The sequence below is a fragment of the Danio aesculapii genome, chromosome 10 (assembly GCF_903798145.1).
Source record: "Danio aesculapii chromosome 10, fDanAes4.1, whole genome shotgun sequence".
Lineage (NCBI taxonomy): Eukaryota > Metazoa > Chordata > Actinopteri > Cypriniformes > Danionidae > Danio > Danio aesculapii.
Window position 1 is genome coordinate 30,653,275 of NC_079444.1, and position 19,370 is coordinate 30,672,644.

The window sequence follows — 19,370 nt, forward strand, 5'->3', positions numbered from 1 at the left end:
AAGACACAAGACTTTCTTGAAAATAGTTAAAATTGGTGCCCTTTAAGCAGCATTTACTTTTAGATATTTAGATGTATGTTTAGATGTTTATTTGTAGGTCATCAGGGTATTTTTATTTTAGAAAACTTTTACTTAACTACATTAAAAACTATATATGTTTTACTTTTTATACCACTACATCTTTTAAATGTAGCTTAGTAAAATGTATTTTTTGTGGAAAAATTGGAGTGGACAGATAGTTGTGTTTTTTTTATTTTAGCTTTATTTGTAAACAAGTTGAATTTGATCCATTATCCTGTTAAATTGGTTCAAAAATTGTGCTGAGCATTTAATTTGTGAATTGGACTGACTTATCTGTTCACAAGACAACAACACACTGATTCGAATTATCTATTAAGAGCGAGTCTCCAGTAAACAACTCACTGATTTAAATGCTCTGTTAAGAGTGTGTTTCCAGTAAACAACTCACTGATTCAAATGATTCATTCACAGTATGCAGTAAACAACTCTTTGATTCAAACGATCTGTTTAGAGCGAGTCTCCATTAAGCAACTCACCTATTCAAATGATTCATTCAGAGTAAGTCTCCAGTAAACAACTCACAGATTCAAATAATGTGTTCAGAGTGAGTCTCCACTAAACCACTGACCTATTCTAACGATTCATTCAGTGTATGCATGCAGTGAACAACACACTGATTAAAATAATTAATTAAGAGTGAGTTTCCAGTAAACAACTGATTCAAATGATCAACTCAGAGTGAGTGTCTAGTAAACAACTCACTGATTCAAATAATCAATTCAGAGTGAGTCTCTCGTAAACAACTTATCTATTAAAATGATTCATTCAGAGTGAGTCTCTAGTAAACAACTCACTGATTCAAATGATTCATTCAGAGTATGCAGTAAAGAATCTGTACAGAGTGAGTCTCCACTAACAACTCACCTATTAAAACGAGTCATTCAAAGTATGAATGCAGTGAACAACACACTGATTCAAATAATTAATTAAGAGCGAGTTTCTAGAAAACAACTGATTCAAATGATCAACTCAGAGTGAGTCTCTAGTAAATAACTCACTGATTCAATAATCAATTCAGAGTGAGTCCCTAATAAACAACTCATCTATTCAAATAATCAACTCAGAGTGAGTCTCTAGTAAACAACTCACTGATTCAAATAATCAATTCAGAGCGAGTCTCTAGTAAACAACTTATCTATTCAAATAATCAATTCAGAGTGAGTCTCTAGTAAACAACTCATCTATTCATTCAGAGTATGCATGCAGTGAACAACTCACCGATTCAAATAATCTATTAAGAGTGAGTTTCAAGTAAACAACTAACTGATTCAAATGATCCATTCAGAGTGAGTCTCCAGTAAACAACTTACTGATTCAAATGATCTGATAAGAGTGAGTTTCCACCAAACTAACTTATTCAAATGATCCGTTCAGAGTGAGTCTCCAGTAAACAACTCACCGATTCAAATAATCTATTAAGAGTGAGTTTCCAGTAAACAACTCACTGATCCGGTCAGAGTGCTTTATACTAAACAACTCACCTATTCAAATGATTCATTCAGTGTGAGATATGTTTCCATCATCTTTCCAGGAATGTAATATGAAGATTGTACAAAGCAGAATGCACATTAATTACTTTAATTTGTGAATTGGACTGACTGACCTGTTCACAAGGCAACAACACACTGAACATAAAAATATATTTAAATAATCTATTAAGAGTGAGTCAGCAGTAAACAACTCACTGATTCAAATATTCCGTTAAGAGTGTGTTTCCCGTAAACAACTCACTGATTCAAATGATTCATTCAGAGTCTCCAGTAAACAACTCACAAATTCAAATAATCTGTTCAGAGTGAGTCTCGACTAAACAACTCACCTATTCAAACGATTCATTCATAGTATTCATGCAGTGAAAAACACACTGACTCAAATAATTAAGTGTGAGTTTCCAGTAAACAACTGATTCAAATGATCAACTAAGAGTGAGTCTCTAGTAAACAACTCACTAGTTCTAGTAAACAACTAACAAACAACTTCAAATAATCAATTCAGAGTACTGTAAGTCTCTAGTAAACAACTTATTTATTCAAATAATCAATTCAGAGTGAGTCTCCAGTAAACAACTCATCTATTCAAATGATTTATTCAGAGTATGCATGCAGTGAACAACTCACTGATTCAAATAATCTTTTAAGAGTGAGTTTCCAGTAAACAACTAACTGAATCAAATGATCTGTTCAGAGTGAGTCTCCAGAAACAACTCACTGATTCAAATGACCTATTAAGAGAGTTTCCACCAAACTAACTGATTCAAATGATCCATTCAGAGTTAGTTTTCAGTAAACAACTCACTGATTCAAATAATCTATTAACAGTGAGTCACCAGTAAACAACTCACTGATTCAAATATTCCGTTAAGAGTGTGTTTCCAGTAAACAACTCACTGATTCAAATGATTCATTCAGAGTGAGTCTCTAGTAAACAACTCACTGATTCAAATGATTGATTTAGAGAATGCAGTAAACAACTCTTTGATTCAAAGGATCTGTTCAGAGTGAGTCTCCATTAAACAACTTACCCATTCAGATGATTCACTCAGAGTAAGTCTCCGGTAAACAACTCACAGATTAAAATAATCTGTTCAGAGTGCGTCTCCACTAAACAACTCACCTATTCAGCTGATTCATTTAGAGTGGGATATGTTTTCATCATCTTTCCAGAAGTGTAATATGAAGATTGTACAAAGCTAAATGTATTATTAGTGAATAGTATCCACAAAAAAGCCCACTGATATAACAATATGAATCATTTGACTAGCCATGAGTCATCATTTTTCTCATATCTTAATTTTCAAATAAATCCACTTAGGAGCATCTTCAATATGTTCTGTTTTACCAGGAAAATCTGCTTCTCCTCTGTCCTTATTATACTGGCGAATCACAGATGTGCTAATAAATTGCCACATTGCACAGCTACACACACACACACACACACACATTTACATATACACACACACACACACACACACGCACGCACACACACACACCTGTCTACAGTGTGTTATGAGCAGCTCGGTCTCCGCATAAATCTAAATCACAAGAAATCAATTTAAATTGTGTCAGTAAAGAACAATATATCCATAGTGTACTGTATGGAGAGGATACTTACACCTACACATCCTAGCCTTAGTTTTACTGAATATGGTGGTGACTCAGGTAAGCTTTTGATAAATCTGCTTCATCCAAAGATTCACGCCTGGAAAAAAATGAATAAATATCATGCCTCAAATCTCCAAGTGGGTGGACTTGGCATAGAGAAAATAAGCAATACTTGCTTATTTCACACTATATAATGCAACTGCAAGATTAACTGCATGTGCTGGAGGCAAGACTACAGCTCCCAGCATGCAGCGTGACAGGACTAAATCATGCAAAAACTCTGCTTTGCTGTTCACTTTTTCGTATTTATAATTAGCCTTACACTAGGTTTTGTTTAGTTATACATCTATGATGCGTCATATGGATGAATATACTCTACCTGACAAAAGTCTTGTCATCAATGCCAGTGATAAGAGCAACAAATAATAACTTGACTACTAGTTGGTCATTTGTAAAAGTGGCAGAAAGCAGCTTTTTCTGATGGATCATCTGTTGAACTGCATCCCAATCATCACATACTGCAGAAGACCTATTGGAACCCACATGAACCCAAGATTCTCACAGAAATCAGTCAAGTGTGGTTAAGAAAAAATCATGGTTTGGGGTTACATTCAGTATGGGGGCATGCGAGAGATCTAAAAAGTGGACAGCAACATCAATAGCTTTAGGTATTAGGACTTTTGTGCTGCTCATTACAGTACAAACCAGAGGAGAGGGCAAATTCTTCAGCAGGATAGCGCACCTTCCCATACTTCAGCCTCCACATCGAAGTTCCTTAAGGCAAAGAAGGTCAAGACTCTGCAGGATTGGCCAGCTCAGTCACCAGACATGAACATTATTGAGCATGTCTGGGGTAAGATGAAGGATGAGGCATTGAAGATGAATCCAAAGAATCCTGATTAACTCTGGGAGTCCTGCAAGAACGCCTTCTTTGCCATTGCAGATGACTTGATTAAGTTATTTGAGTCATTGCAGAGATGTATGGATGCAGTCATTCAAGCTCATGGAGTCATACACAATATTAATTATTTTTCCACTGCAGCATGACTTTATATTCTATACTGTGCATTATTTCTGTTAAGTGACAAGATTTGTGTCTCAGCAAAGTCAGATCTTACTGTCCTAATTAAATAATTAAAAATTAAGGCATGATCATATTTTATTTTGGTAAAATAAGCATAATCCAGAGGTCTTTGCCTTTCATATAAGCCACTTCTTATACCAAATGATCATCTAGAAGTCAGGTTATTATTTGTTGTTCTTAAAACTTGAATAGGTGACAAGACTTGTCAAATAGTGTATGTCCCTAAACATGTTTATGTTGAGTCTCGAGTCTTGTTTTTATACACATAGTTCAAGTTTATATGTATATGCAAGTATGTACAGGTGTGTTTGCAAGCAGTGTGTTCATATGTATGTGCTTGTGTTGTTGTGGATGTATATGGAGTGAGTATGTGGCTGTATGCATGCATCAAGTTTACATGTATATACGCAAGTTTCATATTTATTGTTATGAACATCCAACAGTATAGGTGTATATACAAGTAGTTTGTACATGCATGTGTTTTATGTATGTGTGAATAAGTGTAATTATAATTTTTCGATGATCAAATCCTTGAAATACTCTGAAAACCAAATCAAATACCTGAATATTTGAATGAAAAACCATTATGAAAAGATTATCTAAAGAATTACTGACACGGGCAAATAGAAGTAACACCTTCCCACTGATATTCATTTCTTTTATATCACTCATTGTAGTTTTAATTTACATAAGAAAGATTATGTGGATTTGAAGGTTAACACTTTAGGTAACAATTAAAGATATTAACAAACCATTAACCAACACTATATGCATAATGAACTACTAATAAACTGTTTATTAGTAGCTAGTAAGGTAGAAGTTAGGTTTAGTTTTTAGATAGGATTAAGGAAACAGAATATGATCATACTTTATAACTACTAATGAACAGTTAATATCTTCATAAAAGACAGGTAATAAGCCAGTATTTAATAGCATGAATTGTGATCTGAACTCAAGTTTTACTGATTTTCTATGTAGATTTTCCCCCTTTAAACTAATTGTGTTCTTTAATAATAATTATTCAAATATCTAACATAAATTTTTATCCTGAATTTCAGGATGTATGTAGTTCATGAAATGTGTTTAAAAAAGCGAATACAATATACATTAGTGGTGTAATGGATCTCAAATATCACGGTTCAGATCACATAATGGTTTTTTAGTCACGGATCGGACAATTTTTCAGATCAGCCTAAAAGAGAGGAGACAAATGTAATTTGCTTCCATTTCTTACAAAACAGTACTGCAAGAAACATTTGGTCTCCACGATGGACATCCAGTTTTCTCCAGAGTCCGGCACCTAGACTGCAGCTCTGCACAAGAAGTTTGGCAATAGGAGAAATGGTCGTGCCCAACTGAGCCCGTTTTCTCTCTAGGTTTTTTTTTTTCCTTCACTTCCGCTGTCGTCACTGGCTTGCATGGTTCGGGAGCTGTGCATCGATGCATTTGCTCTTCAGTGTTTGGACTCTCAGCAGTGAAAATTAATCCACACTGAATTGAACTTCAACTCTGAAAACTGGACTGACATGGTTTCAATTTACTAAAATGTTTATGTTAAGCTGCTTTGACAATCTACATTGTAAAAGCGCCATAGAAATAAACATGAATTGATTTGAATTTAACAAAGAGAACTTAGAACCTGTAATTTTATTAAAAATAAAAATGAAGAAATAATCTTCTGAATAAAAATAAATTGTAAAATATTTAGAATGGTGAAAAATTCACTGTTTCTACTCCTGTTGCTGATAATGCTAAATGTAGAAATCAAACATTAGAATTTGTACAACCCTCATTTGTTTTTAGTCTCATTTTCAATAATTAATTCAGTTATTCACTTATAAAACTTCATGTTTCATTGCTAGATGTGTAATTTTTGAAGAATTATTCAGTGGCATAATTTTGATGGCGGGTTGTGGCCACCTACTGGTTAAATAATGTAATTGCTGCCTACAACTTTCATTTTTGAGTGTCTTTAAATGCATATGACAGTGACTTTAATCTTTACCATAAACATCAGTGGTTTATCTAAACTATAAACTGCATCCTAGTACTTGTTTGACTGTGTTGTTTGACCGTTTGTAACTTCAAAACCAATTTAAAAGACTAAAGACGGAATCTCTTTCTTGATTTTTGTGTTTTCAAACACAGATTTGAATGCAGCGATTCGAAAAATTTATAAACATTTGCAAATCACCATCGTTTATAATTTATGTTGCGTAAGTGTTGAGATCCTGAACTGTAAATGATTAATTGCACAGCTTACACAATGCATTAATGCAGGCTAAACAAGTAGTGACAGAAAATACCTTTAATGAAACCCACCACATCCTGAATAACCCACCACAACTTCTTCGGTCATCATTATATTTTACAATAAAGCCTAAATGCTTTCATACATGTGATTTGAATGACACGAGAGGTGATCTCTCTACGATTGTTAGAAATTTTGGATTAATCTACCAGTAAAACATTTTATTAATCCATGGGCCACGTGTGTTCCGAACTGTGGGTTGTGATCTGTATTAATCACAGATCAATCGTGATCCGTTCCACCCGTAATATACATACAATGTACATATATGTGTGTGTGGCTCTTATTAAGCAGACTTGCAGTGCTTTGCTTCATGAGCCCAAAGCTGTGCCACAATGCGAACAGACAGCCAAAATATCGTTTGAGATAATATAAGCCAACTGTGTGAATCGAGTGTCGTGTTTCTGCTAGAAACACTATGCTGAAATCCCCAGCGCTGTAATGTTGATAAGGGAGATCACCATTGTGAGAAGCTTTCAACCATCTGTCACTCTGACAGTCGGGTCAGGGGGGCGTCCACTTAAGACTTCATCATGCTGCCTGCTTCACAGAAGAACACTCAGTTCAATTAATAACATGTTGTAGTGCTTTGTTTTCTGCTGTTTGATTTCCATCAGTGGTGCTGGTGCTTATTTGGAGCTTGAAAAAAAAAACTGCATTTAGAGTTTCACATAATTAAGAGACATTGTTTTAAGCATCAAAAAGAGAAGTGATAGTCATTAAGTATTTGTTTTTGCTTAGATTTAGTTTTTGGTAATTTTCCATGTTCATTGGGTGCTTGTTCTTTAATTTGATTAAATCAAAACAGTGTTTTAATGAACTGAATAAGAAAGGACAGACAATTAAGCGTCTGTGTTAGCCTAACACCTCAGGTTATGATCAATGAGTTCACTAATAAGAGTGATATTGAATTTCTGAGTTAGGATGCTCTGACTGACAGCTCCTTTCCCTCTCTTTTAATAAAGCGCAAACAAATAACTCCTACACTGGCATTAACATTATTTTACGGCCATAAAAGTGTTTCCTGAGGGATGAACATAATTGGTTGTTTATAAATAAAAGCTTGAAATACCATTAAACTGCTGGGATGTGTCACTGGAGAGATCAGCGTAAACAACCTGCTTTTATTGCACTTATTCCTCTCTCTGACAACACATGGATATTGGAAAACACATGAAATGATCTGATGAAATAGGCTATTCAATTGGTCTGCTTAAATCAGCCTACAATTACTTAGTGGTTATAATGGCTAAAGAAGGTTAATATGAAGGTTTGTTTTCAGCTTTGCAAAACCTGTTTTTTAGTTTATTTTTTTATTATGAATGCTGGAAAAAGTTGTGCTGCTTAACACTTGTGTTGGGTGGGAAGGTGGATAGATGGATAAAATGTTGGATTGGATGGATGAATTGATGAAATATCAGATTGGATGGATGAAATATCAAATTGATGGATGAAATATAAGATTGGATGGATGAAAGGATGGGATATCAGATTGGATGGATGGACAGACAGACGGATGGGATATTAGATTGGATAGACGGATGGACGGACGGACGGACAGACGGATGGATGGATTAGTAGATCTGACAAATGGAATATTTGGATGGATGGATGGCTGGATGGAATATCAGATTGAATAGACAGTCGGATGATGGATAGATGGATGGATGGATGGATGGATGGAAAAGTAGATCTGACAAATGGAATATTTGGATGGACGGATGGCTGGATGGAATATTAGATTGAATAGACAGACGGATAATGGATTGATGGATGGATGGATGGATGGACGGACGGACGGACGGAAAAGTAGATCTGACAAATGGAATATTTGGATGGACGGATGGCTAGATGGAATATTAGATTGAATAGGACAGATGGATAATGGATGGAATGTTATACTGGATGGATGTATGAATGATTAGATTAGCTAGACAGAGGGACAAATAGATGTAATGTTCGATTGGATGGGTAGATGGATGAATGGACTAACAAATGGAATATTAAATTGGATAAATAGATGGATGAATGGATGGATTAGATAATAGAAGCAATGGATGGAGGATGGATCATAGAACAAAACAGATGATGGATGGATAGATTGAATATTAAAGATGGATGGATGGATGTATTACATAATAGAATAAACTGAAGGAGGGTATCTCAAAGAAAAAACAAATGGATGGATAAATTGAATATTAAGGATGGATGGATGAACTGAATATTAAGGATGATGGATGGATGGATGAATTAAATATTATGGATGGATGGATGTATAGATGGATGGATTAGATAATAGAAGCGATGAATGGAGGATGGATCATAAAAAAATGAAGATGATAGATCAATTGAATATTAAATATGAATGGATGGATGGGATAATAGAAGCAATGGGTGGAGGATGGATCATACAAAAAACAGACGAATGGATGGACGGATGGATTGAATATTAAAGATGAATGGATGGATGGATTAAATAACAGAAGCAACTGATCACAAGAAAACAGATTGATGGATGGATGACTTGAATATTATGGATGGATGAATGGATGGGTGGATTAAATATTATGGATGAATGGATAGATAGATGAATGAATTGAATATTAAGGATGGATGGATGGATGGATGGATTAGATAATAGTAGCAATGAATGGAGGATGGATCATAGAAAAAAGACCAATAGATGGATCTTGAATATTAAAGATGAATGGATGGATGGGATAATATAAGCAATGGTTGGAGAATGGATCATAGAAAAAAACAGATGGACGGATCAATTGAATATTATGGATGAATGGATGGATGAATGGATTGGTGGATGGATTAGATAATAGAAGCAACGAACGTAGGATGCATCATAGAAAAAAAAGACAGATTGAATATTAAAGATGGATGGATGGATGGATGGATGGATGGATGGGATAATAGAAGCAATGTAGAAGCAAAAAAAACCAGATATGGATGAATTAATTGAATATTAAAGATGAATGAATGGATGGATGAATGGGCGGATGGATGGATGAATAGATAGACAGACAGACATATTTCAGACAGACTATTCCATTAAAAAGATGACATTTTATCATTCATCATTATATAGACAGACAGATTTAAAGATAGATAGACAATCTGCACTGATGTTGGCACATTTTTTTGTAAGTTCCTGCTCCTTAACTGTTGCCATCGGATGATGAATAATCTCATTACATCAATTAATTACTCACTTAATATTCATCACTTACGTTGAGGCAACAACAACAACAACAACAAAAGTTGCTAGCAAATGATGCACTGAAACCTCAGTTCAGTATTCAAATAATCTGTTGACATGAAGATGTTGTCAATCAACCTACCGCGGCTTATGTATTTTTAAAGCACTATCAAAATGCAACAGCTTACCGCTCAACACTACACCGACAAGTCAGACCTTTTTTTTTTTTCAATGCTTCAAGTTTCAAATCAAAAACGTGACAACCTTTCACATGCATTTAGAATGAACAGAGCCTGCCACAATGTTGTTTTACCCCCTTCACAAACACGAGATAGAAAAAAAATTGTGCCTTAGAAATGTCTTGCTTGTTTTTCAGGTAGAAACCATAGCTTCTGGCTTGGCTAAAGTCTGCCACCCTTCATTTGCTTTGGCTGAGCTGAAATGGCTTTTCTTTGGGGGATAGATAAATCACCACACATCTCCAGGTGTGCACAGCAACAGTCGCCATTTGGATCGGCGCTATAGAGAAGTTAAGACACGCGGAGAGCTCTGCCATCAGCGTGACAGTGTTTGTGACAGCTTGTCTCAACAGTTCTCCATTATGTGAAAGGTGTGTTCCTGATCAAAAGTAAAACACATGACATGACTGACGGCGATCAATACAAAAATAAAAAAAATTTAAATACTTCAGACGTGCTTAATGCTTTTTGCCACCTGATTTCACCTTTCTGCTGACTTTGAATTGTGCCTGAACAAACGTTGCTATGGAAATGCATTCAATCCCATTTCTTGTATGTTCATAGTCAAGGTGATGGCTTGTATTTAATTAGCTTTTAGATTATTTCAAGCCAAATTGATCATATCTGCCAGATTCTACAGAATCAAGTGCAAGAGATCCACTTAACAGAGAAAAGTAAAGTTTATTTGAACAGCTAAATGAGGAGAGAGGGAGGGGGAAATGCAGCACTCTGGGTTGACAGATGGTATGACACATTTAATTCTCAAGCGGAAGGACTTCAAGTGGAAAAAAGGACTAAGAAATGAGGTCCAGATATTCTCTTGTGTCTGTGAGAGATGAGTCGAACACAGTTCACGGATTGGAAAGTCAAAAGTCAACACTTGCAGCATCCATTTTGTTATGCTTGATTTGTGCAATTTAGATCCTTATTGCGCTCACTGTGACAATATTGGCAATAAAATTAATAACTAATGACTCTACAGTAAAGTAATAAGGAACACATTAGTGTAACTTGTCATGATTGTTTGGCTTGTTAATTATAAACAGTTGATGACAGTGATGAGGTTTCAGTGGGAGTCACAATATCCTACTATTAACTTATTTTATTACCCTTGAGCAACTCTTTCATTTCAGTATTTGTTTCTACTGGGAAATTTATGGTTTTATATATTTTCTATTATAGTTTTATGAGAAACCTTGTTTTATTATTATTATTATTATTATTTCAGTTCAGCTAACCATATATTCTAAGAAACAATAACTAAACAACTCAATGAAAAAAATAGGATCCTGAATATATGGCTAAAAATATCAGAAATGTGTTAGACCATTTACAAAAAAAAAAAAGGTTCCAGTAAGTTTTTGCTTTCGGCATTTAAATCTTTCAGAAAAATAACCATTTCTTTTAGTTTAAAGAAAGGTTTAAGAAAAGTATATGCATGTTAAAGGTTCTATTTAGAACAATCAATGCCAATTACAGGGATTATTCACCCAAAAATGAAAATGTCATCATTTACTCCATTCACAATAGTTCAGAATCTATAGGTTGTTTTCACATGACGTCATTGATGCCATGCGGAATTCAGATGGAGGGCAGGAAGTAATTCTTCTACATAGGAATCACATCCTGCCCAGACATCAAAATACATCAGAACATCAAAATATTTCTGTTTTATGCTGTTTATAATTGTTTCATTTGGCCAAAATAAGAAACACAGAACAGCTTTTATAGACTTTTAAAAGTTTTTGCTTATAAAAGGGGAAATTTAAGAAACTGACTAAAAAAACGGAAGAAAAGGCGGCATGTCATAAACATTTATTCAATATATCCATGTGTACAAGCTTTTTTGAATGCGATAATCCGTTTGACAGCACCAATAAAGATTACAGTGTATAAATATGTTAATGTGTTATATAAAAATCAGATACAAACACCACCACGCAGAAATGAAATATCCGTCTTGTTTTGCAATAATCCATGTCTTTACTGACTTTTCGGCAGAATAAACAACCATAACGTGAACATCAAGATGCACAGCAGCGATGAATGCTTGTTGATGGTGAATTCATTGACAGAACAAAAAAAAAAAAAGCACAACTCTTGGGACAAAACTAGACTTATTATTGTAGAATACCTTTTTTTCCTTACAAAAATAATAATGTAATTAATAATGTAGACTGTGTGTCCACGTTTTTGCATGCTTTCATCTGTGATGTCTGGAAGATATCTGCATGAGGGGAAAACCTCTAGTAATTTATAATGAACATGTTTTTGAACTATATAGTAAAGTGAATTATGTGTACAACTCTTTGTTAATGAATGCTACGGGTAGTGCAGTAAACTGAAAAAACTGTAATAAATAACGTTAGTGTAAACTGTGGTGCGTAATAGTGTATAGAAACTGAAGTCTACTGAAAAATGTGTTTATTACTAGGGTTGTGTCATACCACAGCAACAATATTATATAGTATTATAGTAATTATCTGTGCATCCAAACACAAGTATTTACTAAAGTATTTTTTTCATGTAACGTAAAAGCTTATACCGTTTCTGCCATATCGATGAAAGGTAAATCTATTTGAGTTTAGTAGAAAACTGGGCCCTCTTCATGATATAAGAATCATGCCCAACATATGTGTTTTTTCTATTTATATCTTCTTTGAAATATGGTGTAAATTGCAAAAATATTTTTATGCAATACTTTCCTGGGTGTCTCCCATTCAGTTTTTTTACTTCCTGGCCTCCATCTGAATTTTGCGCAACACCAGAACCACGTGATTGAAAAAAACCTACAGTATTTGATTGAAAATTCTGGTTGAACCCATTAACTTCCATAGTATTTCCACCCTATATGGAAGCTGATAAGTTCCATCAATCCGCATTCTTAAAAAAAAAATCGAAGTATAAAGAAATGTATATTAATAACCTTTATTTAACCAGGTAAGTCAATTGAGAATCAGTTCTCATTTACAATGACGACCTGGCCAAGAGGCAACATATAAAGCAAATACGAAGCAGCAGGGACACAATACAATAACTTCACAGATGCAGATAATAACATATAAAACCAAGAAAAAACTAAAAACAAGCACAGTGATCTTGTACTTTTGAATTTGAAAAGGATGATAGTGGAATAAAAGTGTTGAGCTTTAAGCAGCAGCAGAAAACTGAAAAGAGTAGAGACCAAATGAAGTGCAAACTCCATGCAATAGTTAATAAAACTACTAAGATAAATACCAGTAGTCTTAGTTTTAAAACCACACAAGAATGAATAAATTATGAGGTCATTTTAATTTTTTTGGGTGAACTAACCCTTTAAGATCCTTAGCATATCAAAGATTCTTAAAATTTAATTCATTTAATTCAATTACCCCAAGATGGTTTATTAACAATAACTATTTATTTTATGTAATAATTCAAAACAGTTGCAACCCCTTAGCAACATATTTGAATATTTTATCTATGCATGAGGTAATTTAAAATAAGAACACATTTAGAATGTTAATATCAGCTCTAAAATACTGTATAGGTGCTATAAGTAATATTCAACATCCCATGTTATTAGAAATACTGGTAGCAACTTTTTGCATGTGTTTACACTCATGCATAATGATGATGCTTCTTTTTTAGAAGTTCAAAACACCTTCGCAGCAAAATACTGATAACGAGCATCCAGTTGAGATGTATATGTAAATATGTGCTGCATGCTATCTTCTCAATAAAATAAACACAAGAAGAATGACAGAAGAGAGAAAACAGCTAACTAAGGTTTTTGCACAAACTCTTCAACTCACTGGCTTCATGTTGATAGATATAATATGTGCTTTATAACATGTATTTGAGACTATACTTACAGTGCTCAGTATATATAAGTATACTCCTCACAAATCTCTTTTTTTAAATGCATATTTGTAATAGGAAGCTATACAATGTTATATCTGTGCATATACATTAGATTAGTCAGTACTGAAGCTAAATCTGGAGCTTATCTAACAAAATAGCTTACAATAATGGTTCAAAAACTAGTACACTAAATGTTAATGTTATAGAGAAATATTCCATACAAGTTTAAAAAAAAGAGGAAAAAAATCAACAGAAACAAAAAAAAAAGAAAAATTTAGTTGAAATTTTGTAGATTGTAAATTTTTTTTTGCAATATTTTGGTTGAATTTAATTGTATTATCGTTTAATTTCTAAATATGTTTGTTGACCAAAATATCATTTTAATAAATATATCTGTTTAATAAATCTGTTTTGTATAAATGCACCAAAATACATTGCCTTTATTCACTGAGAATGGATAAAAATATTCATTTTCAAAATGAGGTGTACTCAATTACGCTGAACACTGTATATGGATCTGGCTACATAAAAATGTAGTTTGAATTATCAATCAGAATCAGTTTTATTGCCAAGTGTGCTTCACACACACAAGGAATTTGTTTTGGCTACAGAAGCTTCCAGTGTACATAAAGTGACAAGTGACAACACAAAATAAATATGAAAAAATTAAATAGAAATAAAAATGATAAACATTAAACAGATGCGGTTAGTCAAGAAATCTGGATGTTGAGTTGTATGTACAGATTTGTTATAAATATACAGGTAATAAGGTGCTGTGTACAAGTGCGAATGTAGAAAGTATTGCATTGTATATTGATATAAGGTGCTGTGTACAAGTGCGTATGAGAAAGTATTGCACATATCCATTGCACAGTAGGGGAATATTTAACTGTTCTGAATTATCAATCAATCAATCAATCAATCAATCAATCAATCTATCAATCAAATTCATTTATAAAGCAAAATAAAAACAAAAGTTGACCATGGTGCTTGACAAATCATGCTAAAGACATAAATATAGACATAAATGAGCAAAGTGCAGAACAACATTGATAAATGACAATTTCTTATAGTGTATGGACAGTTATGAGCTTTAGAAATGTGAGTTTTTAGCTTGGTATTAAACTCAGAATCTGAAGAGAATCTAAAGAGACTGTAAGTGGAGAGAGACTGGATGACTATTTTATAATAGACCCTTTTCTCATGTCCGGAAGTCATCATAGTAATAGTAATAGTAAATAGTAAAATTGGAGAGCAGTGAATGGGAGAATACAACAAATATATTTTTTTACAATCTTATTTACTCAAATAATAAAAGAAAAACTTCAGGATTATGTTATAAAGACATTCAGAAAAAGGGGAAAAAATGTGAGACTGATAGAGAGAATAATGTCAAATTTACTGTCCTGTCCCATAGATGCTGCATTAGAAACGCCTCACAAAAGCGGTAATTTGCTTATTGTAATTTGATGCAAAGATGATACAGTATTCTACATACATAAATACATACAAATGTTCATATGTATGTTTTTTTTTTATCTAAATATTAAAAACTTTCAAGGATTTAAGATGCTGATGACCATTAAACATGTCATAACTGGCTTGTGAAAAGGATTCATTTAGGCCGGCATTCGAAAACACGATCACCTCTTAACTTCAGTCTAGATTTTGTGACCATAAAAACTCTTTGCAATCACTGGTGGTCTAACAGTTGTACTGTAATTGGGTTTAAAAGACCACAGAGATACCCGTATTAGTTCCGCTCAGAGCTTTAAAAACAAACAATAACATTTTAAACTCAATTCTGAACTAAAGTGGCAACCACTGAAGAGATTAACACGGGCGAGATATGATCTAATTAACAGTTTATCTATGCATCATGCATTTACATAGTACAGAATTCAGCACTATCAACACACGTACCAAAAATAATCCAACAGTGTCTTATAGAAAACAAAATCAATTTATGTTTTTACTTATACTAAAAAAAAAAGAACTTTTGCTAGATGCTGGTCACACAATAGAACAAAATGTATATAATAAATGCACTTACAATCAGCTTCTTTATTAAAATGTAGTTCTGCTCCATATTCACTGTACTCTTTCAGTTACAGTAATAAAGTGTCAGTCTATCTATCAATTTGTCTATTATTCTATTTATCCATCCATCTCTACATGCATGCAGAACAGATAAATAAATGGTATGTACAGTTTATAAGCACAAAACCCCAAGGGGCATTCTGCACATGAATGTCTCTTTATTCAAAATAGGTTTATTCATGTGACAGACTCCTCTTTAAGGATCTTTACAGATCGACGGACTGTTGCAGTCTTTAGCAATGTTGCTGAGGAGCTTTGTTCCAGACAGAATGACATTGTTTTGGACGGAGGTTCTGGAGCCAAGCGTCAAAGGACACGCGCAAAGGCCACTGTCTTCGGCCACACAAAACGTCCCCTGCTGCGTCTGGTACCACGCGAACGCGAAAACGGAGGAGGCAGAGGCTACTTTACCCCGATTCCCGCAGCAGGGACAACGATTGCCTGTTTACCCCCTAATGTACATAACTTCACGGAATATCCATTAGAGAGACAATAATGTTACTGTAAGTGCATGTGGGCGTCCACGAATGACTGTGTGTGCATGTGTGTGTCTGAGTCAGGAGTGTGTGTGTGCGTGCGTGCGTGTGTGTGTGAGAGAGAGAGAATCAGAGAGGATGGGGGAATGAGAAGGCAGAGATGTTCGAGATGGGAGACTGACTGAAAGAGAGGGAATGGAAAATTCTGTCCAACTTAAATTTGATTTGTTGATGAACTACTTCTCTAAATAGGCCACCAAAGCTGATTGCACAGACCAGACTGCATGCTGATTGCATTAGCAGACAGATCGCATCTCACCACGGATTCCCAAAACAACTCCGGCGGAAAAAAAATAGCAGTGCAAACAGCAGTCAGATTAAATCATAATATTTACACTCCAATAAAATTAAGGACGAGCACTTAAAACCATCTCTGGGTAAACAAACTCTGAATTTCTTAATAAATAAAACATTTGAAGCACATGGTTGATTGCATAAATTAAACATCCCAATGTTCGTAAAGATGCTCCAAGAAGCGCGTAACATGAAAAAGCACGCAGCATGAAACTGTATGCACACACTTGTCATGATGTAAATAAAATGATCGTTGACTTACTTCAAGACTGCACTGTCTCCCTGTCTGACAGTGATGTTGTCCTTTAAATAAGAGTCTCCGCTTCTCGCTGGCACTCCTGCGGGCACAAGGAACAGCAGTCTTAGAGCCACAACAACCAGGCATTTCCACTGCAGCTCAAAATAACCAGTTATGCCCATTTTGTTCCGTGAGGAAACTCAGAAACTTCCGTCCGCAAAGAACAACCGTGTAACTGAAGGAGCGTGTATGTGATTCCCCTCGGAACGCAGCGTTCACTTCGTATTCCGTCCTTTAAATATCTCCAAAACTATTAGTTTTGCTCAGTATCGATGACAGGAAATCCGCTTCAAATGCTCGAAAATATTCCGTGAAAGTTTTCGTTTTAAAACGTGTATTCGGTGGTTTTTCAGACACTGAGATGCTGTTGCGAGTCTTCAGAGGCAGCACATATGTTGCTCGCGCGCTCAGAGAGATGCGCGCGCTCTTAAAGATGCTTCAGCCTCGTTCTGAGCCTCGTCGTTTTCAATACTCTTTAATAAGACCCGCACAAATTGATCGCTGCTGCCAGAGGATGTTCAGTGCAGTAACGAGCCGGTTGCGTGCGGGGAAAGAGGCAGTTATACTCCTGGAAACAGAGAGAACGCGGTCGGTGGTGCTCTCGCGCTCGGATAGGTGAGGAAACTGACTCCCCATCAGTTCCCGTGTCTCCCTAACTAGAGCTGAACTCGGGGTGAACGCATGCGGAGAAGACAGGCACTGCAAGCGCTCAGGTCAGCACGGAGAAAGAGGAAAATATTTACTCCAAACAAATTCAAATATATTCCACCTTTATGATGGACAACTGAGCGCTCTTTTCTTTTCTTTTCTTTTCTTTTCTGTCAATGAATCGATCAGCAAATCTATCTATCTATCTATCTATCTATCTATCTATCTATCTATCTATCTATCTATCTATCTATCTATCTATCTATCTATCTATCTATCTATCTATCTATCTATCTATCTATCTATCTATCTATCCAGGGGTGTAGCAACCAGGGGGGACGGGGGGATACGTCCCCCTCACTTTTAGAGACAGACCATTTAGAAACAGGTGATTAATAATTATATGAACGTATGATCTCATACAGCCCCCCCCCACCCCACACACTTTTCAAATGTCCGCTACGCCCCTGTATCTATCTATCTATCTATCTATCTATCTATCTATCTATCTATCTATCTATCTATCTATCTATCTATCCTGTAAAAATTGGTTTCAAACAAATCATTCATGTTGTCCCAACACAAATTGATTAAGTTATCTCTCTACCCCCCCCCCTCTCTCTCTCTCTCTCTATCTATCCCTAAATATTTAAATGTGCTGTAATTCCCTATTGCCATACACTCAAGAAATAGGTTTGCTGCTAATTCAAATATTATATATTATATAAACACAATTATTTGTTTCTTTGGAGAGGACAGTCAAATTGTTTTATGGTCAATCAACTTAAAACTGTAAAAATAACATTAAATTAACCTAATCGATTTGTGTTGGGACAACATGAAGGGATTGTGTAGAACCCAGCATTTTTTTTACAGTATGGTCAAAATGTAGATGACATTTTCTACGGCAAAATTGCAAGTCAACGGCTACCGTCATTTGTAGTAGAAAACGTATACTGTAGCGAGTGGGGTGGGGCTGAGAGATATGGAAACCGTGCGACGCCAGTCACGTGAGTGATAACGAGCAGCACCTGTTTGCGCACCCGTCTTGGGTCTTACAGAGAAGCTCTGGATAATAAAAGGAGGAGAGACGGCATTGGAAGATGAGAGAGTACCAGGCCTGGTCACTTTGTGCTTTGCTTTCAGTTTGGCGGGAGTCTCCATGAGGGGCTGCCGGCTGTTTGCTTTGTTTATTTTTCATTATTAAAAATCCTTTCGGCTCATTGGTCATCAAGATCGTTGCATATACATTATTATCTTTACTTCGATCCCTGGCTCTTGATGTATCCCATGTTTAATTGCCACATGATGTTCCAGTTTTTTATAAAGACAGATAATTTTCTTGATAAGACTGGTCGAGCTGAAGTTTCTATTTCTGGTAAAGGTCAAACATGACTGGTTTAAACAACTGCTGAATTCCAGAGAAGAATTCCTGAAGAGGAACAACAGCCTAGTAAAACCCATTTTGCTGGGTATGGAAATCTTTCACTTTAGTGTATTTAAGTTGTATTTATTGTCTTTCAATAAAGATATTATGTTTTCAAGAACTCAGAGTATTGTCAGCAGCTAGGTAAGCATGTTGTTATATTTCACCTGTTTAAATATACATATATTTACACTCTCA

The 19,370-nt window shown here is 35.0% G+C and overlaps 1 protein-coding gene across 2 annotated transcripts in view; it reads right to left on the reverse strand.

Annotated features, from left to right (window-relative positions):
• The window catches only part of opcml (opioid binding protein/cell adhesion molecule-like), a 311,495-nt gene that overhangs the window by 158,477 nt on the left and 133,648 nt on the right, over positions 1 to 19,370 (reverse strand). The window contains exon 2 of one of the 2 annotated variants that reach the window (XM_056467602.1): positions 17,063 to 17,138. In XM_056467602.1, the coding sequence (XP_056323577.1) occupies positions 17,063 to 17,138 (76 nt within the window). Of the gene's footprint in view, positions 1 to 17,062; positions 17,697 to 19,370 lie in introns of those variants that run through there. The other variant, XM_056467601.1, reaches the window with a different exon arrangement.